At 41.1% G+C, this 26,303-nt stretch overlaps 1 protein-coding gene across 13 annotated transcripts in view; it reads right to left on the bottom strand.

Annotated features, from left to right (window-relative positions):
* The window catches only part of sox6 (SRY-box transcription factor 6), a 179,372-nt gene that overhangs the window by 39,682 nt on the left and 113,387 nt on the right, over positions 1-26,303 (bottom strand). For 12 of the 13 annotated variants that reach the window (XM_073858798.1, XM_073858797.1, XM_073858800.1 and 9 more), the window contains 2 exons: positions 12,194-12,317; positions 5,816-5,895 (listed from right to left, as the gene is read on the bottom strand). In XM_073858798.1, coding sequence (XP_073714899.1) covers positions 5,816-5,895; positions 12,194-12,317 — 204 coding nt within the window. The remainder of the gene's footprint in view (positions 1-5,815; positions 5,896-12,193; positions 12,318-26,303) is intronic. The other variant, XM_073858793.1, reaches the window with a different exon arrangement.

The raw sequence follows: 26,303 nt of genomic DNA, 5'->3' as shown, positions 1-26,303 counted from the left end.
AGGACCGCGTTATCGCCGCATGGGCGGCTCTGCCATTTCAGTAGCATTAGGGCGCCCGTTTGCCACAAGGCTTGTCCAGGCTCATTGCCCAAGGCAGGCGGGCTGACCCAAGCTGGCCCAGATGTCAGAAAAGGGAAGCAGGGGCGCTCTAGCGCTCTGCGCCAATGCTTTCCAGTATGGCCAGACATCTGTCCCATCTGCTGGCGCCCAGCCTCATTTCTCCCCCTCCCTCCCCCATCTAAACCTATGCTCGTTTTTTCTCTTTCTTTACTAACTTGAAGAGATGTTAATGCTGGCACGTACTCCTATACAAGCGCGCGCAAGCAACTGGCCGCTAGTACTAACACAGGTGCTTGAAACTACGCAGCTACACTCTTGTCTTGTTTACTTGGCTCTCTCCGTCCATCTGATCTGTGGTTTCATAATTCTATCCATCCAGATGTCCACCTATCCCTCCCATCAGCACCTCTGCCCCGCGCTCGTCTTCTGGCTACGTCTCTGGAGTCTGTCTCGCACAGCACGCGCCGCTCCTTCTCTCTCTCTCCTCTCCTCCTCAATCACACCGGCAGCTGTTCGCTCTTATTTCTGCAGCTCATAGTCGAAAGTGCTCCACTTGTTAGCCGTGGCAGAAAGCCCCGCTCGCTCGACACATCCGGAATGCTGAGACATGAGCATCCAAACACAAGATAATGCAGTATTTCCTTTATTCTCTCCTCTTCCGAGCTCCGGAACTTTTATTGACCCTTAACACTGCTTTGAAGCAGCGGTTTGCTTGTATTGCGGGATGTGATGTACCTTAAGCGTGTTTTTATTGAGAAAGAGAATAAGTGGGATGTGAAGTCAAGAAGAAAGTTGTACAGATGTAAAAATCTGACAAAACCTTACAAAGTTTCCCTGAGGATGTTAAATGAAAAAATACTGTAAATCATTTACTTTTTTTTTTTTTTTTGATAACTTAAAGTATCCTCTGAGAAATGTAAACTCACCAGCAATGCCTGTGATAGTGATTGCAAATTTTTACAAGTTTTTTTACTTAAAGGCGGGTGCATGATCTCTGGAAGCCAATGTTGATATTTGAAATCACCTAAACAAACACGCCCCTACCCCAATAGAATCTGGACCTTCTTTTGATAGACCCGTCCCACACATACGCAACCCAGGCAACAATGTTGGTTAGTAGACACGCCCCTTACTGCTGATTGGCTACAAGTGTTTTGGTAGTCCGCCCGACTCCCTTTTCCAAAGTGTTTTCAAAAATCACGCACCCCGCCTATAAATTTTTTTTCTTATTTTATAGTATCTTATAGTTTTTAAACGATCCAGTATTGCATCTTATCTGACAAATAAAAAATAAAATTTGATTTCCATCTAAACATCTTTTCAAAACTTAGCAATAAAAAGCAATAAAAGAAAAACAAACAAATGCGAATAAGTTCAAGTTGTTCGAGCGAATGACGGTGGTATTGATAACCTGGTAACCAACAGTAAATAAAACAAAGCAAACTTAGAAAATGGAGACATGACTGCATTTTGCTACTATTTGGCAAGTTATACATTTACTAGCAGTGCAGCTTGAAATTGCCAAACTGAATGCTGTGTACATAAAAAGAAATGCAGAATTTTTGATGCAGGCACTAGCAGCAAGGGCATCGAGCCCCATATATGGGAAAGACAACGTCAGCTGATACAGCTAGACGATCAGTAACTTGAGTTTAATGTTTGCTACCTCAAAATTTATTCGGCAAATGGGTGATTCTCACAAAATCCAGACATCAGATTTTTTTTAAAAGCCCTTGAAGCCAATTTTTTTCCACATATAAGATTAAGGTCCGAACTTACTACAACCATTATTTTTAAAGGATTTAAAAAATATTTCCTATAGAATTGTTTACATTTTTTAGATTATCATTATCAAAAAGTATCATTACCGCAACATGATATTACATTAAATATATGCATTTACAAACTCATGTTTCGGTAATGAGAACTAAAAAGTTGTCTAGTTGACAAACAAAATTTCAACTTTTATCTGGATAGAAAAAATAAGAACTGCTTACCTGCTAGCCATCTTGAGTGTCACAGTCAATTATGTCCCTTCCATAAATTTTTTTTAAATGTTAGTGCATTGAGGGCTTAAACAATGATTGAAATTTGTTGCGGAGGATGAGAAAATTTTTCCTGGACACACTTATATTCCTTATTATTGTCTCTACATTTACCAATGATCACCAAATACCACGTTTCTTTACTGTAAATGTTTACAGTATAACATGCACTGAAGCTTTTTTAGATTTTTTTTATGTTGCGGTAATGAAAAAACAACAAAATTGGTTTGTATGATGTCATTTCAAATCATGTGCAAAACAGTACATGAAGAAATGTTTGTAACTGTATGCTTCTTATTTTGATACTCTTACTTTGCATTTACTTTTTTATCAAAATGTTTCATGACACCTCATAAGTCTAATTTCGCAAGAATCACCCAAATGTGTTTCCATCTCCTATTTTTTGGATTTACTCTTTAGAGTTTAGGGATTTTTATTTCAAATTTAGCATTTCCATCACTGATTTCTCATGCGATACTTGCATATAAAATCAGTGTGGAAACCCAGCTAATAAGGCCATTACAATTATTGACAGCCTAAAAGTTTTTAAAAATAATATTGCATATACAAAATGAATCCTAAAGATGCTAAAGACTATGTCATTAGAAAAAGAAAAGAAATGTGAGAGAATAAAAGAATTAAGAAATAGTAGTTAAAAATATAAAGAACAGGAGAAGAGCAAAGAAAGAAAGAGAAAAAAGAGGAGGGGGTGAGTAGGTCCCATTTGTTTTTGCTCTATCTATTATATGCCACGAGAAGGACCCAGATGTTATTCTTTATCCCATGATGCTTTACTTTAGAACAGCTTAAACCCACAAGCCTGCTTCCAATGATGAAAAACAGGCCCCTCACAAGCTGACTTTAGATTTGTATAGAACTCAACAGCAAAACAATATATCAAGGAGAGAATGGCTTTAAGAAAATTGTTTTCCTCTAAGCAATTGATGTAAGGTGATCTTGTACGCTGGCAAATTAAACGGCAATTCAAAGAGACAAAAAATAAAATCGAATTCTTTTGTAGAATTAGGATAATTCCTTTTAGACAGCCCGGGCGCACGGCTACAATCCGAACACAATTTCCGCCTGGGGGTGAGAGGTGTCACTTCTAATAGAAAGGCGACGCTGGGGGATGGAGCCATTGTTTGGAGGCCGTGCCCGGCTCATCCCGAACCCTGCGAGGGTCTTAATGAAGAGAGGCACGCGGCCTGGGGAATAGTTTGAGCAGCTTTTCTCTGGCGACTTGCAGACGAGGACCAATCTGTCAGGGATGCATCGAGTGAAATTACTCGGCGCGTCGGGACGCGCGCTGACACGGCCGAGGGAAATGTATTGACAAGCAAATTACGCGCTCAGATCGCCTGGCCACTTTCATTTCCACTCCACGGGACCTGAGGCCTTTTGTTAGCCTACGGACGGGCAAAAGCGAGAACCATTTCACAGCTTCCCCACTTACTGTTATGACATGGTAAAATTGCGAGCAGTAGCATCGGCAACATTAAGACTGGCAGAGCGGCCGCCCCTCTTCCCGCATGACCGAGCACGGCATTGTGGGAATTAATTCCTTTCCAATCAGAGCATTTTTTAAGGTTCATATATTTCCCCAGTCTAAACCGAGCAAATTAGGGAAAATGATACCTTGCCAGAATCGCTGACAAGTGAAGATATTCTAATTAGACAGATGCACCCAGCCAGTGGCACAGGGTGGGCGGGTCCACTGGCACAGGAAGTGGAGATCTCATAGGTGAGGTCACTCCCACTGAGCGGATCAGTGATGCATAAGCAGGGGAGCTCAGTGATACTGCCATTACAGATAATCACCCAGACAAATCCATACATACCTCTCATTAATACTGACCTAGGGCTGGCCCTCATTTATCTGACATATTTAGAAAGATCTGCTTACTTTGATTTAAGACAGGAACTCAACGCTTGTTATTCTTGCTCGAAAAAGGAAAAGAGACAAAAGCAGACGCAACCTCAAACTAGCACATGATAACTGCCGTACAAATCCTTACACATCTCCCTTCCCACAAAATTACAACCTCATCTATGTCAGCCTGTTGTCTTTTTCTGTCTTTGCTCAATTTATTGTCTTCTTTTAACTTAAGGTTAACATTATGCAAACATAAGCATTATCATTATTTTTGGAACGAGTTTCAGCTCGATTCATCCATCCTGATCTTTTTTTTTTTGATCATCTTCCGCTCGGCTTCGTGCGCTCACATTCACATGACGATCGGAATGCACTTGCAGTAGAAAGGATATGTTTGACTAGCTGGGTTTTCTTAGACCGACGGGTATGTAGAGTAAATAGCAATCTGCTCGGCTAAATCTGTGGCAGACAGACAAACTTCAATTAATGAGAATGCATTTGTGTTTACTGTATTTTCTAAAGGTCAGCCAAGTCATGGACTCGGAGGCTAGATTTCAGCCCGTTCCCAGGGTTAAATCTATTATCACAATGAATTGCTATAGGGTCTCGGTGTCTCCTGATATATGACTATCCCAGACCCTAGCTGACCCATCAAAACGCTATAAATAGAAAGGGCTACGCAACCATCCCTAGGAGTAGGGAAGGCGTGTACACGTTCGGATCCAAATTTCGGAGCGTCCATTTTGCCATTCCGTTTAGCTCGCTTCTTACAAACACACGCACATACTACACGCAGTCTTTAACATGAATAGACGCATCCCACACCTTCAACACAGATGATTGTTCTCCCTAAAGTCACATGCTATAGCAAAGGCCTTTCCAGCTCCAGCTGCAAGCATTGTTCTAACTTGCCAAGGCTCATTAATGCTGAGAGCGATAAGCTCTGAAGGACAAATTGCGCACATGTATCAGCAAGAAGAAAAGGTACGAAACGCTCTCCTATCTTCCCTCCCCCGCAAATCCTCCTCCCTCCGCTCTCAGCTTTGTTTTGCAACATTCCCAGCTATCAGAGAGCTTAATGTCTAATTGCTATCAACTGCTTACCACTGTTGTTGACAAAACAACAACTGTCTACGAATAAAAGCAAGAAATAAAAGAAGTGATGAATGTGGTGCCGAGATGTAAGTTGTTCACCTTTTTCTTTTATTCGTTCGTTATTTGCAGTTCGAAAGAACTTCGAGTTTCAAAAGCTGCATCGCTCTTATTCACCCACAAGTCATCTTTCATTACATTGTATTAATAAAGCTAAAAGAAATCAAGATATAATACTTTGCTACAATAAGGAAATTCACGCTCGCATAGTCTTTCGTAAGAAACAATTAAAACGACAAGCTTGATAAGATAACAAGCTGAAATGAAGATAGGCATCTATATATTAAAGCACGTCGCCTGTAGATAGCATCTGTTTGGGGTTGAGAGTGTGAGAAATGTTCTTAGGGCAGCCCAGAGGGTCTTGGAAGCTCTTCCATCATCATGTTATGTTACTGTATCACAGTGTTACTCAAAATGCTGTCAACCAACAAAGCAATTATGGTACAGCGGGCGGCCTAAAGCTCCCCCCATCCCTGAAACGCCTAGTTCCCATGTATATGTAAGCGTAAGCATCTAGGCTCTGTAAAAGATGAGTATATTGCAGATAGAAGGTGTTAAGCTTGTAGGGGTGGACCGGTGTGCGAGCGATTTAGCTCTAACTTGTTATTTAGCATACAGCTGGTTTGCTCACACGGTGCTGAGGGCTTGGCCCACTGCCCATAAATTCTTTTGTGGCTGTACATACCTGGAGCTGGAGAGGGTTGAGTCCTGACGCGGCAGCAGCTGCCATTGTGGATGGAATGAACTGCACTGGGTAGTTATCACCTGTCGGAGAAAAGAGGAGGGGGGATCGTGAACAATGCGCACAGGTTGAGACAATGAGCGGCCCAACGGCAGACCAGACAAGTGCCAACACAGTTCCTGTGGGCCTGCCTGCACCCAGCCTCGGCACTCAGCCCAAACATCTGCACTCACAAAAGAGTCAGCTGGCCAGAGCGGAGTGGGATTTACACAGGAACGTCTCTTTTTCTCACACATTCTGCTTTTTTTACATTTCGTTTTTATCTTTGCCCACACTTGCACAGTCTAATTTGGTTCTACATTGTACACAAGTTTGTTTTTCTACGGCATTGTTCACACGTATCTAATAAAACGCTGATATATCGTGTTTTGTAAGAAGCTCGACATGGCTGCAGGCTTGTCGTACTATTGTTCTACATTCCATTATGTGTTTTACAATGTGATCTGGCACAATGAAACGTGTGAGAGATAGAGAGCCAACTTTAACAGGTTACGACAAGAGAAGGTTTTTATCTACCAACAGCTTGAAAGACATTTTAATCACAGGATCAATTTTATCCAATAGAATAAAACACTAAAGATACAATGGGAAATGGAAAAAAACAATAAGAGTCAGGCCCTAACACACAGTACCTTATAGTTATAGCTCTGGAAACCTTATACAGATAATTGAGTTCCTCCGTGAGTGCGTGTTAAGTGTTTGAGGTGTGCTTCGAGCTGTGGTCGGTGTACATAACCCTGTTTCTGGCTCTAAGAGGGAGCAGACATCATGAGGTCTGAAGTGTGCCCATGGAAGGGAATTGGCCTTGTTTCAGCCTCCACTTCTGCCTGTCACTTCTTTTCACAAACATATGGAGCTATTAAGCTACAGGCATGAAAGGGGGGTAAACATATATCCCCCCTCCCTTTCCGCTTCTCACTCACTTTGCAATCTCCCTGACCACAGCACATTGTGATGCAGCCAGGAAATTCAATCCTGGCCTGTGGCAGAGGTGAATGAAGAACGCAACTGAAGTGATTTTAAATAGTGCAATAAGAGTCATACAGGGGGTCATTATCGTCCAAGGTTCTTTCTTGCTGTTCTCTCTCTGTTTCTCTCTTGGTGGTTGTGGTGATATGTCATGTGAGCCATAGGCAGGTCAGGAGCCAGCTGAAAACACCAAGGCCAAGCCTAATAGTCTGGGGTGCTGAGATTTGGGGTCTTGGGTGGGCAGCCAGAGTTCTCAAGTACACTGGCTTAACTGCCAGCTCTATGTCAGTCTGTGAAAATAAATCTAGTTTAAAAAGAAAATCTGTACGCCTCCAGATTAGCTTGTCTCAGGCCCGTAGATGCCAGGGAGGCTCCAATAGGGTTGTTCCCCAAGCTTACTAGGGCTAAGGGCCAAGAGCTTATTATCAGCCCCACTGGGGGCTCGGTGGACCCATTTCGTGCCACACACTCTGGAGGATTGAGTATCCTTCTGATTCAGCGATCTATGAAAGAGCTGGGTAACAGATCGCTACCGTGCCATGGACAATCAACATGTACCACTAGCAAGTAGCCACTGAAGAAAAGCAGTCACCCTTAGCTCTTGCCAAAGCCAGAAATGCCCAAGCCAGAACAACTACTTCACCTTGTAATTTCCCTGTGATAGCATCACTTATTGCAGATTGTAACACCCAATCAAAGTTCTTTGCAGTTCAGACAAAACTTCACTGTCTTCTATCTCTTTTCAAAGGGGGCAGCAGATAAAAAAAGGCTACTGAATTATTCTTTAAGTGCTCACTTTCTCATAAAGGCGATGCTAGAGCTTCATAGTGTATTCTGTTTCAGCCAGGTATCATGCTGCAAATTGAGGCCAATTTGGCCTGCCAACTTGGCACAGGGCCTCTTTAAGTGGAAGGACCCAAGGGTCTAGCACAGGGCATTGCTTGATGCAGACACGGACCGGTGCTCCATAAGAAGTGAGGGCTGCAAGGCTAATGAAAAGGTGAAGGAGAGCAGGGAAGAACGGCAGGCGGAGTGCTCCTTCTGAAACCTCTTCACTTCTACTCCACCTGATGCCAAGAACCAAGCATGTGGAATATTCAAGCCAAGTGGGGCTCTCTTTAAATTGAATAGTTTTGGTAAAGTGCTCAGCATCTACCATGCACACGGCTTCTCCCTCAGGCCAAGACTGGAGGCTCTTTTATTTAAAAAAAGCATAAAGCACTTGGAACAATAACTGGCAACATATGCCAAGTATCAAAGCTGGAATCATCAATTGCTAATGTTCATGCATCTACACGACGTACGTTCTATTTGACACCAAGGCGCCCTCCAGGCGGAGGCGTCAATCAGGCATCATGGGTTCATTGGGTCCCAAGGACCGTGAACATCCAAGGGGCAGTTTGCGGCAATACCTATGTCTTCATGTCCACACGGGGGGGATCACCACTATCTTCCTCAAGTCTATTTGAGTAAAGAATGACCCGAGTCCTCTCTTTATACCAAGCCCTAGCCACTGAGCACAGTGTGTGAGAAAGGGGATCACTGCTGTTTCACCGCAGGGTTTGAGCCATCAGCATCGGGCCTTGGCCGTTTGCACTGACCCAGGCTGGGACACCCCACACTGGGTACCACGAGCAGCAATGAGTCCTATCGCATTATCTGCAGAAATAATTCGAGTCATGCGCGCTATCAGCAACGAGCTATTTCCTAAACTTTTCTCCCCTCCGCTGTTTCACGAATTATGAATAATGCATATGCTTTACACAGGCCAAAGATTCCATTACAGCTGCTGTTATTTGTACTAAAACACTTTCCATGTCAAACATATTAAAAAATCAAACTGGGAAAAAGAAAGCCCTCAGGCTTTTTGTTAAACCTGTCATGCCTTTGTAGTTCCAAAACAGCTGACTTTATCTTCCATCATTTACCTTTTTAGTTAATTTATTAGCTGCTCTACCACACCCTGTAATATTCAAACATCTCACCTGCTGACTTCTAAAGCGTTTCCTCTCTCATCAGTCTTTCAGTCTAGCTCCTTTCTCTTTTATTTTTGGCTTTGATATGAGGTGCGTACAACAAACGTGTTTTCTTTAGAATGTTTTTTTTTCTCACTTAGCTCCACCAACCATTAATTATTAGTTTTTTAATCAACTTTTCATCTTATTAATTTAAAGTCTCACTATTCTGATTTCTCAGCCCTTTCCCACGGGTCTACTTGCATGCCATTAGATAACCCACGGGTTACAGCAAAAAAGTCATTACTTAAGCATTTTTGGTTTTCCTAGTAAAGGAGAGATAGACAATAATAAAAGGATGGGCATTTAATGCCACTATTCCCCTAGGAGGCAGGAATTTGCTTTTAAATGTTTAATTACAGAAACTGAGAGGGGCACATCCCTAAATCTCAGAACAATGGCTGGATATCAGGGTGAGGGATACTGGCCTGGCAGTGAGTCAGCCTGCGTGTTTTAGCAATTTCCTACAAATTTGTTTTTGAATTTAGAAAGCTTGCGTGAGGAGCAATTCTCTTTTTCACAAAAGGAGGAGAAAGGCGTGCCAGGACAAGCATGACATGCAGCTTCATCGGAGGCCCTTCAACCCCAAAAAGGAAAAATGCGTACTACAAGGGGGCTCCTTGGGCTATTTTTAAGATGCATCAAAAATGATTAAGTAATGCAGAACGTGTTACGGTAAATCACTGATTCTGTCGATAAACCTCGCTTTGGCCTAAATCATGATTAGTCTGTCCATCATAAAGGTAAGTTTAAAAAACATCATTGCAAAGATATCGCAAGACTGTGGTAAAGTATTTTACAGGGTCAAAGAGAGTATTATATTAGTACTGTGCTCTCAGCAGATTTGCGGCCAATGAAGTTCCTTTCATGCTGTGAGTGTTTATATTTTAGCCCTCATTCACGCCATCCATTGTTCTGCAGGCTCGAAATGCCTTGAACTCTGCCAAAACTGCCTGCCTGCTACAGCGAGGTGATACACTTCACAGTGTTCAAATTAATTGCCTTGACAAGGAGAGCTTGATGTTCTGCTCTCAGAATCTGAAAGGGTGAATATTGTGGGCTCTTTAAAAACAATGTGCAATTTGGCCAGGGAAACCAAGCAATGATGAAATATGTGCAGAGGAAGATTGAAAACCACGTGGAGGTATTGAAAGAACTATTCCCCTGAGTTACACTGAATGATGGTTATTTGAGCACAAAATACACCCTAAATAAAAGAGTGTGGCGAGGCGGGCATGCTGAATAGCACTAGTTTGTATATATTTGCAATAAATATATGTGCACATACAGTACTGTGCAAAAGTCTTAGGCCACCATGCCAGAATTAGATTTGTTGTTTTTGCAATGTTATAGTTATCATATATAATTATATCTCAGTCTCTTTATTAGAATACAACCAGAAAATATAGGAAATGTGTATGTACAGTAGTATTAAAAACAGTATAAAAGTATAAGCTAAAGTGTCAAGTTTTTATAGTAAACTCCCCTTCCACTTGAGCAATAGCAGGCAGCTGCAAGATCTCTTAAACCTAAATAAAATTTAATCCTAATTTCTAATTCTAATCAAATGACTTCAGTCTCCTCAAAAAAGCTCAAAATGTGTTTAATGACAAGAGAGGTCACACTAAATACTGACTTATGCTTGAAGAAGAAATTTAGTTGTGAAAATAGTTTTGTTTTTCATGTTGTGTACATATTTCCTGTATTTTCTGTTTGTATCTTAATAAAACTTGAAAAATAAATATGTAAGGACATTAAAACTTTGCTAAAACAACAAAGCTGGTGGTGGTGGCCTAAGACTATAGAGGGTTTTCACTGACGTCACATTCTGGGCGGTAACCCGGATCCGCGGCCATTGTGGAGGCACTTGGTGTAAAGAACTGAACGGAGAACAATGGAGTATTGTGCGCTTTGGATACTTTAGGTGAATGTAGCCATGTCTAAACAACAGAAAAGCTCATTAAAACCTTCCAAGATGGAAAGGCATATAGGGAAGGACTATATGGACCACAAGAAAAGGCACGATATTTCGAGAAATGACAATTTATAGGCGGTGCAGATCCCTACGAGTTAGCTCCATCTACTTGGATCCGTGATGACCTGGCGTTTCTTCCTTCAGTTGCATATCCGATATAGTAAACTACCTAGTTTTCATGCCGAGCCCATACGTCAATGTCAGCTTTATTTATATAGCAAATTGAAAATAGCCAGTGTCCTACCAAAGTGCTTTACAGTAAAATAAGCACACAGTAAAACAACAAAAGCAATAATTGTTTTTACAATGTACTATTAAAAATATTATTTTTGTTATGAGCAATTAAGCCAGGGCTCCAGACTGCCACCAAAATTTGAGAGTGCGCCACTGAATTTTACATCCAGTCACACATGTGCGACCGGTAAATTTGACCTTTTTTTTGTGATGTGACATTTGAAATTGACATGTGACATGCGAAATTTGAAACCACACATTGTAATTTCTGCATCTATCATTAAGGTATTTTGATTTACAGTGTGTGCCCCTATATTTTCTGGTTGTGCCCCTAAAATTTTCAGTTGGGGGCCACTGTGCTTCTAGTGGAAAAAAGTTAGTCTGGAGCCCTGTAAGCACACTGGCATTAAGGCATTGCAGCGCAAATTTTAGTTGTGTTTAAGTACATTTTGTGCACACACTAAAAGTATACTTTTAAAAAGTACATATTAAATACTCTTTAAATAAAGCACAAGAAATAGAAGCATACTTGTTTTATACTTCATGTACTTCAATCATATTTCTAAAACAATACTACTATTTTTCCTGAGCTTTGCCAACCACAAGCGCCTCCTTTTCTCTGAATTTCTTGCATTCCTTTCCCTGGTTTTTAATAACTTTTGGAAGTCGATAATATTCCAAATGTTTCCTATTGGTACAACCTCAAACACGGCAAAAATTAACCATTTTCCTTGGCGACGTTCGGGATATACTTCAGTGCCTGTGCTCTGTTGTGATGCGGAGTGCCTCCAATATGGGCGACTTCCGCTCTGATGACGCGTCGTGAAAACCCTCTATTGCACAGTACTTTTTATCAAATCTTTGAGTTGTAATTTAAAAAAGTGTGTTTAAATATGCTGTTTACCGTCAAACTGTATGTGTGTCTCCTGGAGATCATACGAGTACAATAAATTTAATAGATATAGCAGCAGTTGAATTCAAAATTTGAGCGTGCCAGTAACTATTACATGTTCCGATCCAGGAAACATAGTAAACAGTAATCTACCTTTTAACTCTACGAGGGGCAACAGCAATAAAGATGTGAAGAAGAAATGCTACCAGAAAGAAAGCTGATGTGTGTGCTCTTACCGGGTTTGTAGGACATGCTTGGGGGGAAGAGGAAGCCCTGCTGGGCCGCGGCGGCTGCTGCCAGAGTGCGCTGGTCGTGTGGAAAAATGGGGATCATGAGCGGAGGCATGTGACCCTGGACCTGCTGAACAGAGAGAGAAAGAGATCACACAGGAGTCTAACTCAGCCTGACAGCAGCATTCATGGTCTGACCCCGCACACGCTCATCCGAATACCTGTGCTTGATACCCTCGTGCACTGGCACTTCAAAGAGGTGCCGGATAGTCGAGTTGGAGTGTTTTGCTTATTCATATGCATTTGAGAAGAAGGCCCAATTCATTGTGGTTACTTTGCTTTACTGTATAATATAATGCCACACAAGAGATATTCATGTGCAAGGTTATGCTGACATTTCTTACAAAGCCTAACTACAGTATAAGACTGTGTAAAGGGAAAGCAGATAAGAAATAGATTTAAGCAAAAGTCCCCATTTGATCTCCATTTAATCTAATTTCTGTCAGGAGGAAATGATAAAGACATCATATTCGTGATAGATATATTTCCCACATGGAAGCGGTTTTTAAGGCTGCAATTTTTCATTGCTCAAGACCAACAGGTGAGAATCTCTTCAACCGGTGTGTCACGCTGACAGACTGACAGAAAACGCTGTGCGTTCTCACAGATATACAGCTCTTGTCTTATGCTCTTGGAAGGTCATTTATATCAATGATAAATTCCCAAGGGAGGCCAGTAATTTACAGCACCTGTTTTTAGCTGTGAAAAAGATGGAATGAGCCCAAAAGCTCGTGCATTTGCGATATTTCATTTCTAACGTCAACACCTGGCATCGCGTGTGGTGCCTTTCAAATGCTCTCGACCGTGTTCATCTTCATTCCTCCTTTATTGCAAAATACAGAGAACATTAACGGCGTGCATAAGGACAGCATTAGCTTCGCGTATGTGCGCGAGCGGATTATGTCCCCAAGAGAAAAGGCGAGTGAGAGTAAAAACAGACACGCAGAAATAGAGACAAAGAAAAGGGAGTCTGTGTGTATTTAGGGATCTGAGCGACTTCCCGTCGAAGTTCGAAAACACATGTTTGTGAAATGTTGGCCGGGCTCAATCTTGCTGTCATTTCCCGCTTTCCGCCTGCGGGTGACAGGCTGCAGCGCTGCTACCGTGGGCCAGGGCAAATTTAATGCAGGCGGGTCGGCGCACCTCTTGGGAGCCCAACCGGAGAACGGGTTAATAAAGGTCAGCCCCCCAAAATAAACACATTTTAGAATGTTTCTCCATTCATCGCTCTTTAAAATCAGCCTGCAATAAAAACGGTCTGGGCGCAATTACTGCTGCGGCATTGGGGCATGAAATCAACCTGCTCCGAGCAGTCGCTTTCTACTCCGCGTTTCTCGCTGAGGTCTGCGCGATCACTGTTTTTACACCGCATCAACTAACGCCGAAGGTGGGTTCCCTAGGTGCCAAACAAGTGTTAAGGTCCACTTCATCCATTCGGATGAGTCCTTCTAAGCAAAAATAAATAGGAAAAATTCTGCACTTTTATGTTTAGGGAGTATTGCACTTTAAAAAGTGCATCTACAGTGTTAAGACTGCGCTGAAGTGAAAGTGCCGTATGTTTTTTTTTTCACATACAAACGGTTTAAATGTGCTGAATGAGAGGGCTCTTTATCATGACCTCACACATGTGTTTGCTTGCATTTGAGGTGAATCAAAATTGAAGTGCTGGGGGAAAGGCAGGGGGTATTACATAGAAAAGATCAAAGATAAGCAGTGTCACCAACTATGGTCTTCCTATCTCCATAATACATTTTATGGCAGCGTGCTTAGGAAAAAAGATAATGCTCCGCCTGGATTTGACCATGTAAATTGGTCTCCTTCAGAGGGCCGTTAAGGTCAGTCACATACATAATTGCTATTAGCCTTATTCGCATTACCCTTGCAAGACGAATCAGTCTAAAGCCACAGAATTACATACAACAGCTGCTTTTAAAGTGGAACCAAAGCACAACTGTTCCTTAACATGTCATTTTACAAAGTCCAGCTGCAGAAACCAACCTACATTATGATAGAAACACATGGCCATCTATTATGAAGCTACATTAATTCAAATCTGACTGTAGCTCACAACATTTAAACATTAAACATCATTGGAAAAACAAACAAACTCACAGTAGCACATTTACCTACTATAATAGAAATTCCGAGTGAAAGAAAACAGGAAGGTAAGAACAGATAAATTGGCTGCAGTTTGAGAGCTTGTGATTCGCAGTAATGAGGCCTTTACATTAAAGTTTAATTTACACACGGCACATCTGTGAGTGGCAAATCAAATAAGCGTCCTTAAAGTGGGGACTAATAGTGAAGGTTAGCTTTCAAGCCTGTCAATTACTGTACACTGGCGGAGCTGAACAGACAATGCAGATAAAGATTTAAAGATGATCACTGGCAATTTGCTTTGACTGCTAATAGACAGAGAATGGAATTAAGTGCCTGCACTTAGACAGATGGATTTTGATAAATTGCATATCGCATATTGCATTGAGGCGTGCTTATTATATCTGTCAGCCTCTCTGTCTCAGTATCTTTCAGTTACTGGATCTGTCTGTCTCTCTCTCTCTCTGTGTTCATACATATGCAAGTATGCCTTAGTGCAAAATGTGCGTGCATTTATATAGGGGTGGACAGTGTGACCAAATTATAATATTACAAAATATTAATATAACACAAATTAATTGTAAGTAAAGAAACAAACATGTAACCACACATCCGTTTAATTCTATTTGCATTTTATTTGGCAACCTCAAACAATTAAACTTTGCAACAACAACATCCTTAATAATATGTTTGTCCTTATCGTGATTGCTGGGAACACTCAAAAGTCACATTACTCATGTGTTAAAGGAATCTGGTTCCCTCATTGCTGTGCAAATACTGTTCAAAAGTCTTAGGCCACCACCACTAGACTTGTTGTTTTAGAAGTTTTAAAGGATTAGTCCATTTTCTTAAAAAAAATCCAGATAATTTACTCACCACCATGTCATGCCAAAATGTTGAAGTCTTTTTCTTTTCAAGGATTTTTCTAATTTTAATGGACTCCAACACGTAACAGATTTAATGCAGTTTAAATTTGCAGTTTCAAAGGACTCTTAAACGATCCCAAACGAGGCATAAGGGTCTTATCTAGCAAAACGATTGTCATTTTTGATGAGAAAAATAAACAAATATGCACTTTTAAACCATAACTTCTCCGGTCCTGTAACACGCCAGTGCGACCTCACGTAATTGCGTAATACCGATGAAAGGTCACGTGTTACATATATGAAACACACATTTGCGGACCATTTTAAACAATAAACTGACACAAAGACATTAATTAGTATCATTCCACATTCAACAATGTCGGAACGGCCCTCTTTCTACACACTTGTAAACACTGAGGCGTAGTTTCGCATTCGTCATCCGTGACCTCTTGACGTGATGACGTATTGCGTGAGGTCGCGCTGGCGCATCACAGGACCAGAGATAGACGAGAAGTTGTGGTTTAAAAGTGCATATTTTTATTTTTCTTGCCAAACATCACAATCGTTTCGCTAGATAAGACCCTTATGCCTCGTTTGGGATCGTTTAGAGTCCTTTAAAACTCCGTTGAAACTGCAATTTTAAACTGCATTAGAACTGTTAAGTGTTGGGGTCCATTAAAGTCCATTAAAATGAGAAAAATCCTGGAATGTTTTCCTCAAAAAACATAATTTCTTCTCGACTGAACAAAGATAGACATCAATATTTTGCATGATATGGTGGTGAGTAAATTATCTGGATTTTTTTTAAGAAAATGTACTAATTCTTTAATGTTCATCCATATTTATTTTTCAATCTATTTTATTAGGATACAAACAGAAAATACAGGAAATATGTACAAAAAATAAAAAAGGCATTGTCAGTGTTTAATGTGACCTCTCTTGGCAATAAACACATCTTGAGCATTTTTGAGCAGAATGAAGTTAAAAGACTACTTTCTTTAAAATTAGAAATTAGGATTTAATTTTATTTAGGTTTAAGAGATCCTGCAGTTTCCTGCTATTGCTCAAGTGGAAGGGGAGTTGACCCTAAAAACTTGACACATCAGTTTACATTTTTATAGTTTCAATACTATACACACATTTCCTGTATTTTCTGTCTGTATTCTTTTAAATACACTGAGAAACGGTTATATATGATCACTATAACATTGCAAAAACAACAAATCTAATTGTGGCATGGTGGCTTTTGCACAGTACTGTATATCTAGCATGATTTATTCAGATTGCCACCATCCCATAATTCCCTAGTTTACACATGTGTGCATACATGTTTTGCGTGTATGTATGAACATACGTTAGTGTATCTTATATTTTGCATCCCTTTCTTCTGTTACGGTGCCAGGCGGCCGGCTGCTTGCAGCATTAGTATTACCAGTCAGATCTTCAAGAGCGTGAAAGAATGAAGTGGAGCAGATGTGAGGAGGAAGGCTTGGGACTCTAGGAGCTCTGAACCTCATAAACTCAGCCCATTGTAGACCTGGATCCTATCTGCCCTTTGTCTTATCGGATCCTTAGAACTAATGGATGGGATAATGCCATTTCTCGCCATCTGCCCCAAAGCTTCATTAAAGATACATGAACGAGCCCCATCTTATGAGGAACAGGTGCTATTGTTTGTCCCCGAAGACCTGCCGTGGCGCGGATGTAACTCGCGGTACTTGAGAAAGAGCATCTGTAGCAATCAGTCAGGCTCTGGAGCTGGCAGCCTCTTTCTCTCTTCACACGACAGAGAAAGAGAGAGAGAGAGGAAGAGAAAGAGAGGCCTCTTCACCTCCAGTGTCTCGCATATATCATTAGTTCACTGCAGTTGATGAAGTCTGTGGTGATACACCACAATCTGTCTCTCTGAGAGAGATACACGCATCACCCATGTCTTCAATACTGTCCCCTGACTTTACATGAGGAATTAATTTACCCTCCGTTAAGGACACAGGCAAGCTTTTTGGGAACTGTGGCCTGTCAAATGTTCAGCTATTCATAATTTTAAGTAGTGCAACTGAAGTCAAACCAATTTACAAAAACATTATTTACACTGTAAGCTGGAGAAAGTTGCAAGGAAATCTATTGAAAACCGCTCAGCTAATTTCAAGCTACTGAACAATATTAGTTTACTTAACGCAGGCTAGTCAGCAAAGGGCTGTTTAAAGACGCTGCATCACTTGTGTTGTAGGTTCAATGACCGAAATCAAAGAAGGAGGGGAACCCCCCGAAGTAAATAGGGAGCTATAGATTAATCAATGTTGTTAGTGGAAATGTTGACATCAGCACTCAGCTTCAGTAATGGTTTACAGCAGCAACTAATCCTAGGGTCAGACAGCCCGCCATACTTGATGAGAGCGAACACCATTCATGGATTACTGTTAAAATGAGCTCGTGTGAGATTTTTGATCCAGCAGGTGTGCGAAAATGTATAGCCAGTAAGATATTTATGCCTTTCTGTGGATGTAAATGTGTATTCGCTGACATATCCTGACCCTGTCGCATAAGCACACGGAAAATGGAGACGTACAAGTCATTACTGTGCTCAATAGGGCCGCTGTCAGCACCCATGCTCCTTGCTGTCTTTTAAAGGGCCCCGCCGGCTCAGGAGACATGCCCCCCCACCTGTTTCCAACTCCCCTTGACATGAAAATAGAGATTGATCTTCAAGAAGCATCACTCGGGGATTCTTTCTCTTTTTAAAAAGAAGAGAGGGGAGTTGTTTTAACATGTCCAAAATGCCTTTCAGTGTTGACAAGATAAGATGGACGGGGAGGGGTTGGTTAACTTCTCTTCTTTTTGAGTTTTGGAGGAAGCCGGAGCGACCAAATCCTCCACAGGTTAGGCATTAAGAGCCGGCCGACCCGTTTGAAGGAGTGCCATCAACAAGAAGAAGGTTAAGCCATACACCTTCCGTGCCTGTGTGGTATTTTTGTCAAAGTTTTCGAGATGGTCCTCACTGCAGAGCATGAGATCCGGGGGGCGGGGATGGATCTAGATCCAACTCCTCCCACTTTATATACTTTGTTCCACCAAATGAACCAGATATTGATATTTTTTATTAGCACATTAAAAAAAAAAGTAAACCATGTTTAGGCAAAACCTGTTTCCTAATGGCATTAAACAAAGACGCGTTAAAACAAGTTCAAAGTCCCTACAAGATAAACATTCAATTTATTATTTTCTAAATAACTTGCCATATGTTAATAATTATGCATATTTATACTGTATACATGCATAGCTATTAAACTGCATGTGGTAAGATTACTCGTAGTAATGTTACCCGAAATGTTTTACTCCAAAACATAGCAAAAACACTTACATTTCACCTTAAAGAGACTACTTTTATTGTGGTCACAAGTAAAGTTTGTTTTTCCGTCAAAAGAATCATGTAATTTAGTTACGACTCAATGCGGAAATCGTAACGCAACAACACGTGTATGACGTGTTTTGTGGTAAAACTGCCGACCAATCAAAATGCAGTGGAAAGAGATCTCTGGATTTGGATCCAGCTCCGCCCCTGGACCTGGATCCAACCTCACGCCCTGGATGTCATGTTCTGCAGTGAGGCGCTACTGAAATTTTCGCCAATTTCCCATAAATGAACGATTTTAGCATGAGTGAAAACAGCTTTAACTATTACTCTAAGTAAAGCTACGTCACATGGTGTTGCCTTCACTCGACTCAGTGCCCCAGTGCCAAAATGACTGTGAAAGAGAATCACCTTAGGGGATCCATTATAAGGAGAAGTGATTCTAGAGGATCTGGCAACCGAGCTCAATCCACACCGTGAGCCCCAACGGTGCAAACTTCACACCCGCTACGTTGTGAACCCACTCTGCGAGTGCTTTCAAGAAACTAACTAGTAAAGAGCGAGTGCAGAGAGAGAGAGAGAGCGAGAGAGCTCTTTGCTGAATGAAACCACTTCTGAGTTTAGGAGTCTGCACATTATTCTGTTCTGAAGAGGTCAATTTTTTAAACAATCCCATGGATCCCAAAGTACACATTACTCCCACGTCACAGGTCATTTATCAGTAAACCGCACTCCTCCAGCGCACGGCGGCTGCAGCTTTGAGCTCTAATCCCACACGCGCGCGCACACACACACATGCACATAATGCTCGTGGGCCCTTATCAAAGCACTAGATATTCTGCTCGGGCGCGCTTCAGACGCTGATGACAATCGGGTCGTGTGGATCGATAGGGCTGAGTCGGACTTTGATCCCCGTGCTTTCTGTCAGCACAGGGCCGGAATTAAGGCCGGGTCTCCACCTCGGTGCCACAGACTAAATGCATTGTTCTCCTCTCTCTGCACTGTTAGTGAGAAGTTCTCCAGAAGTCCCTCATCAGCCACACAGATACAGGCCAGGAATAAAGGGGCTTTGTGTGGCCGTGGCTTTGACCTGAACCGGCCCGCCTCTTGCAATTCGCTCGCCCACAGACTCAAAGGCTTATCGGTCGATGAGCCGCGTGTTTTCTTTCTTTCGTGCTTTCTTTTATTCTTTCTTTTTGAGGGACAGGTAAAAGATTAACTTCTTGATACTGAAAGGCGACAATTGGACTGGCAAACAGTGCATATATATTTGGATGTATGTTACGCAACTGGCCCTGTTGACAAAAGACCCTGGTCTGACAGGGAATAAACGCATTCTGTGTGTGTCAAACAGGGCAAGGTGCACCGAAACCAGACACTGCCCCACGCTCAACCCAACTGCAGGAATAACCAATAGATGACTTCTTGTTCCGCTAATTCCTTACACAGTAAAACAAGCCCTCTTGGAAAAGAGCCATTCTAATATGTCTATATTAAGTCTGGGGCTGTTAAAAGCAGAACTCCCCCTTCCCCCAATCCGCCTTTCCTCTGTAGCTTTACCTTAAGTCCAGCCGAGAGCTCTGGGCCAAAAACAAAAATGGCCAACACACGCAATTCTTATTGTGATCTCCAGATGTCAGGTTCAGAATTGGCTTTTTATTATAAATAATACAAATAATACACCCCCAGGCTTTTATTCGGATGATATACCTGTACTTTTTTAATCAAAACAATTTGCCAATCGTAATTTGGGAGCGATCAAATGAGCGTGCTTAATATTAAGAGGAGAGATCTTGCCTCATGCTGGGATGCTGAAATTAGTAAATTAGTTCAGTACAAAGATGTCGGCGGGAGGTTATTCCCCCAAGACAACAGGCAAAATGTGATCAGTGTGTGTTCAACAGAAATGTGTTCTTAAGGCAAAGTCTTGTTGAGCCTCTAAGAACCTAAAATGTAATTTAAGTCTGTAAATATTTCAAGCAATTAGGGTTGTATTGCATATAAAATATCAAAGACAAGCCTAAGGCTTAGTAGTCTTTGGAGCTCAGCACTGCTGTGGCGTACTGCACAAATATATTTTGTCCATCTCTCCCTTTCTCTTTCTCTCTCTCTCTCTCTCTCTCTCTCTCCTTGTTTAACTTACTATAGCCCTTACTTACAATGTTACCTGTTATTGACTAATCCAATTAACAGAGAGAGAGAGAGAGAGAAAGAAAGAGAGAGAGACAAAGAGAAGGAAAATGAGAGTGAGTGAGAGAGAGAGACAGAGCAGAAAAACAAAATATTTCTGACAGGGGTGGGTCATAAAACGAAAAGGTTTGTAGTAAGCTGGCTAAACCGGAGAGGACGGGCTCAAGCGTTGGGTAATGAGGGGAGAAAAAGACAGACATAAACAAACCCACAAATGAGTCTGAGGCCAACATCATTATCCCATATATACATCTCACATGAAAACCAGCAGATGCACAACACACAATACATGTGCACAGCGGTCGAACAGGAAACTGAGGAAATTTCCCCATGTGACATTCATGTCTGTGTGTAATCTGTTTATTTAAGTTTGGAATTTTATTTACACTTTAGTTACTTAGACTGAAGTATTTAAAGATGGTTTTATTTTGGTCTAACCTTTAAAATAATACGATTTAAGATGCAATTAGTCAGCATTATATAAAAAATAAATTAAAATATAATAATAAACTATATAGACCCCTTCAAGGTTTGTAAACATTGAATGACTATCGGGTGCGCGCGCAACATGGGGTCAAACTGTTTATACCATCCAGGCTTTATAATTTAATCTAACAGGGCTGAAAAATGATGACTTGCCTGAAATGAAGTGAGCACTACAAACACAAGCCTCTTTGATCTTTGCATCGTTCCAGTCTGCACGTTAATTGCTTGCAGCCTCAGATGTTGTATTTTTTTGTTTTTGAGATTCTGCATGAATCGCGAAAACTTAACGGAAGAACTGGTGCGATTTTCACAGCCCACGACGTAAGTAGGCATTTTTGACGATACCGAATAATACGCAACTCAATCTGCTGTAATGACTTTTCTGACCCCGACATGCGCAGTGGGAACCGCCTGTGACGTGAACCGTGAAGGGGTCTATTTAATAAGATATAAGCAACATATTTGCAAGTGTGCAGAGAAAACACTGTATAAAACAAATAGGGGTTGTAACACGGACTGTTACATCGTTGCACAAGGTTGAGCGTTTGTTTTTCCGGTATCTCCCATAAATTATTGGAAATGTATAATGTTTTTCCAGAGAGTTATTGATGAACGAGTGTTTTGGTGGCATGTAAGTAAATGTTTTCATCATATGTTTTTATCGGTTTCTATGTTGGGTGTGTAAGATACCAAATCCAATATTATGTCATATTAATCAGTGTCTTGTTGATTAAAACATAGCATTGTTTTGAAATATGTCTGCAGCAACGTTTTTGGTGGGCTTGAAAATATTTTGACCCAGCGGGGTTATTTGTAACACTGTGTTACAACTAACCCCTCAGCAGTTATGATATGAAAACCGCTAACATTAGTGTAATTCTTGCCGTTGTTTTAAATAGGCTACACACGAATGATTGCTGGCTGCCAACAAAATAAATGTGCCTGTCTTATAAAAAAATTGTGTGACAAATTTATTTTTGTTCATATCTTTTATTTTGATTGAATAAGGTAACGTCAAAAATTGAAATCATAATAAAATAAATGTCTAAAATCAGACTTTGATGCTCATTACCTCAGAATTTGATTTTTGAAACTGTAGTATTATTACAGACTGGGTCACATATAAAAAATTTTTTTGTCATAATTGTGCTGCTTTTTCTCACATATTTAGACATTTGTATCCATTTATAATTGAACTATTGTTAGAAAAGGGCTGGATGAATGAATACAGTGTAGACAGATCTATTATAGACAGATATATAAACAATATCCACTTCAAGTATATAGATAAAATAGTATTGAAATATTTCCTTGCAAACTTAATTTTTTATCAAGTGTTACAACTAGCCTCCTGCCTGTTACAATTAACCCCATCTATAGGGTAAACTGTAATGTTTGCACTTTTGTCACGTTTGGTGTAATTGTCCAAGGATGGTAAGTACTAGAAACAAACTTCAAATGTTAATTTGTAGCAGAGATGTGTGTGTTGCATGTGTAAAAATATAATTAATCAAACTCAAATATTTTTTGAATGATTGAGCCAAAACCAAAAAGCGTTAGGGTGTGCCCCGCTCTCTCCTACATTTGCTTTGAATAAAACAAAACAAAAAACTCCTCAAATTTCTGTTTATCATCAACTGAATGCAGTTTTTGGGCAATCGACAGTATAATGGCAGATGTATCACTCTTCTAATGCTCAAGAGTCAGACCACCCATCTACTAAAAAATGTCATTGTCCAATACGAGCCCACAGAGATGAGCATTTCCCTTTCTTCCTGTCATCTGTATGTAGACTGAGCCACTGTCTTCACTTTAGCCTTCAAGCAGCTGGGCCGGGAGAACAACAGAGAGCACTCTGTTGTCCAGCAGAAAGCTGACATTGTTACAGCCGGGACTTTATTGCAGGCACATGAGAGTGTTGAGAGTTTAAAACACGATCAAATGTCATGTGCACACCCAGTGATGGCGAAGAATAATTATAAAGAGAGAGAGAGAGAAAGACAACAACAATTCAGTGCCTATGAAAAAAAGAGGAAAGACAAAACGGCCCATTCATTGTATTCCGCAGGGAATGCTCGGACTCTCCTCCGCCCCGTCCGAAAAACAAAGCAGTCCTTTTTTTGCGCTGCGACTCGCAGGGCTGAATGCTTTGCTTTGCCACCCTGGCCCTAAGAAAACACGGGCCCCCTTTCTAAACTGCTGGCTGGCCGCACACAGTAGAGGCTATTAATGCTTTGGCTTCTTCCCTCCCGTGTGCGTGCCCGCTGCAGAGGCTGAGCGCCGTGTTAAAAAGCCAATGCAAAGACAAAACAGTTTGCTCAACATTAACAGGGAAAACACTGGGCCAGGCAGGAGGGGAGAGGAAACTAAGTCAACATCACACTGGAGGATGTGTTCTCCGGCGACTGATATTTTTCCCCTCGCAGGGCCCGGGCACAATGGCAGCTAAGTATAGGTCCGACGGTTTCATCTGGGAGGGCTTGTGGAGAGGCAGCGAGTGACAGGTGCTTTCTGATGAGATTCAGGGGCTGATGTCAAACAGACAGCACCCGCTTTATGCCAACGTTAAGCGGGGGCGAACCTGAACAATGTCCTACAGATCGGTGTTTCCGAACCTGTTTTGTTTTATCGCCATAGTGAAGCTTTATGAAACCAAGCTAATTATGTGGTGATATTATAAAGACTCTCTCACCAGTTCTGAGGGGTTATCAAACTTTTTCGAGAAGACCAGAATGTATTTACTTTATGAATTTTATACAATTAGGTTGCAATTTCTGTATTTTGTTGGTTTAGAAAAATAAATTTTAAAAAATTGCATGTGAATCACTGCAAGAGTTTGCTCATATCTATTGTAAGCTCGCTGCAATCTGTCATAACGATGCTTGTGATCTGGGAGTAATGGCTCCCAAAATGCAACACAATGCATGATACTAGTGGATCTAATAGATACAAGCCAAATTCAGATGTGATATTACACTTAAAGGATTAGTCAATTTTCTTAAAAAAAAATCCAGATAATTTACTCACCACCATGTCATCCAAAATGTTAATGTCTTTCTTTGTTCAGTCGAGAAGAAATAATGTTTTTTCGAGGAAAACATTCCAGGATTTTTTCCATTTCAATGGCTTTCAATGGACCCCAACACCCAACAGTTCCAATGCAGTTTGAAATTGCAGTTCAAAGGACTCTAAATTATCCCAAACGAGGCATAAGGGTCTTGTCTAGCGAAGCGATTGTCATTTTTGACAAGAAAAATAAAAAATATGCACTTTTAAACCACAACTTCTCGTTTATCCCCGGTGCTGTGATGTGCCAGCGGACCTCACGCAATACGCCATCACGTCAAGAGGTCAAGGAGGACGTATTGAAACTACGCCCCAGTGTTTACAAGTGTGCAGAATGAGGACCGTTCCGACGTTGTTGTATGTCGAATGATACTAATTAATGTCTTTGTGTCAGTTTATTGTTTAAAATGGTCCGCAAATGTGCGTTTTATATATGTAACACGTGACCTTTCCATGGCATTACGTGAGGTCGTGCTGGCGCGTCACAGGACCGGAGATAGACGAGAAGTTGTGGTTTAAAAGTGCATATTTTTTTCTTGTCAAAAATGACAAGTTTGGGATCATTTAGAGTCCTTTGAAACTGCAAATTTAAACTGCATAAAACTGTTACGTGTTGGGGTCCATTAAAATGAGAAAAATCCTGGAATGTTTTCCTCAAAAAACACAATCTCTTCTCGACTGAACAAAAAAAGACATCACCATTTTGGATGACATTTGAGTAAATTATCTGGATTTCTTTTTAAGAAAATTGACTAATCCTTTAAGACATTTTCCCACCTGCTGTCTGACAACATTACAAAAAATGTACGGTTTGTCTACTATTGCGTGTCCTCTTTAGCAGTCAGTCACTTCTAATGCACACATATGTTACTACACAACTGCAGTATGTCATGGTATTTTACTTTCTCAGCATATACAGGACCATTGGGGGTTCATATATGCAAAAAAAGAAGTCAATACTGCATGCCTTCGCTCTCTTAAAAATGATGACTTAGAAAGTCAGACACTTTTTGCACCTAAAGTTTTACATAAAGGTACTTATTATTGTTTCAATAAAGACACTGTTAGACATAGCTGTGTAATATATACTTATTATCAGAATCTATTTGATGTGGCAATGACTATTCTACTTTCATCCATCCATTAGCTTAATATCAAAAGCATCATGTCCCGACGATGGGGATGTAACTATTAGGCCCGTTTTTATGCGTCGTTAAGTTTTAAAACGGGGCCTACGAAAGCTTTATTGTTCGAACCGCACACGACTTTATTTAACGTCAGCATTTCTCCTGCGTCGTGACAAGAAGTCACATTTCATAACTAATTAAATTGATCCCCCACAATCCCCCCGCCATCCAACCAAGCACACTAAATGGAATTATTTGTATCCAAGTGTCAATATATTAAATCAAAGGGGGCTAATGAGTCAGGTCACCGCTTTCTTTTATCTCCGCTCTCGCGTGTTGGGCTCTTCATCAGCTAACGGTCGAGGCTAAATGGAGTATGAGCGCGTTTCAGGGTCCGTCGCTCTGGGCACAAGCCAAGAGGATTTGATGAGACCGTTATGGCTGGTAGAGGAGAAACCGGCACACGCCACAACGTAAAGAGAAGGACATGAGCGCTCGGAAAGGCGCGGATGTAAACACACACCCGCTCGCCCGCGCTCATTTCCTTCCTTATTACAATCTATTTGCCCGGCAGACAATGCTAATTGGCAACACATTCTTTTTTAGCATAGCTTGTTTTCAACGTTGCCTCTGCATAAATGAGACTTTAGCATGAGAGATCATAAGGGTGCTGGGAGACAACCAAACCATCTAACAAGAGGCAAATTAGTAGCATTATCTTTGTTCAATTAGACACCCCTATATTTATCTAAAACCCAAGCTGAATTATTCACCATTATACGGCGCCTGGTGCATTTGAGGGAGCTTAATGAAATATTGGATTTAATTGTTGTTCATTGAATTAAAAAGCCAAACCAAATGGCTCTGGGCTA

Source organism: Misgurnus anguillicaudatus, chromosome 21 (genome assembly GCF_027580225.2).
Source record: "Misgurnus anguillicaudatus chromosome 21, ASM2758022v2, whole genome shotgun sequence".
Taxonomy (NCBI): Eukaryota; Metazoa; Chordata; class Actinopteri; order Cypriniformes; family Cobitidae; genus Misgurnus; species Misgurnus anguillicaudatus.
Note: the sequence above shows the minus strand (reverse complement) of the source record. Positions and strands in the feature narration are given on the sequence as shown.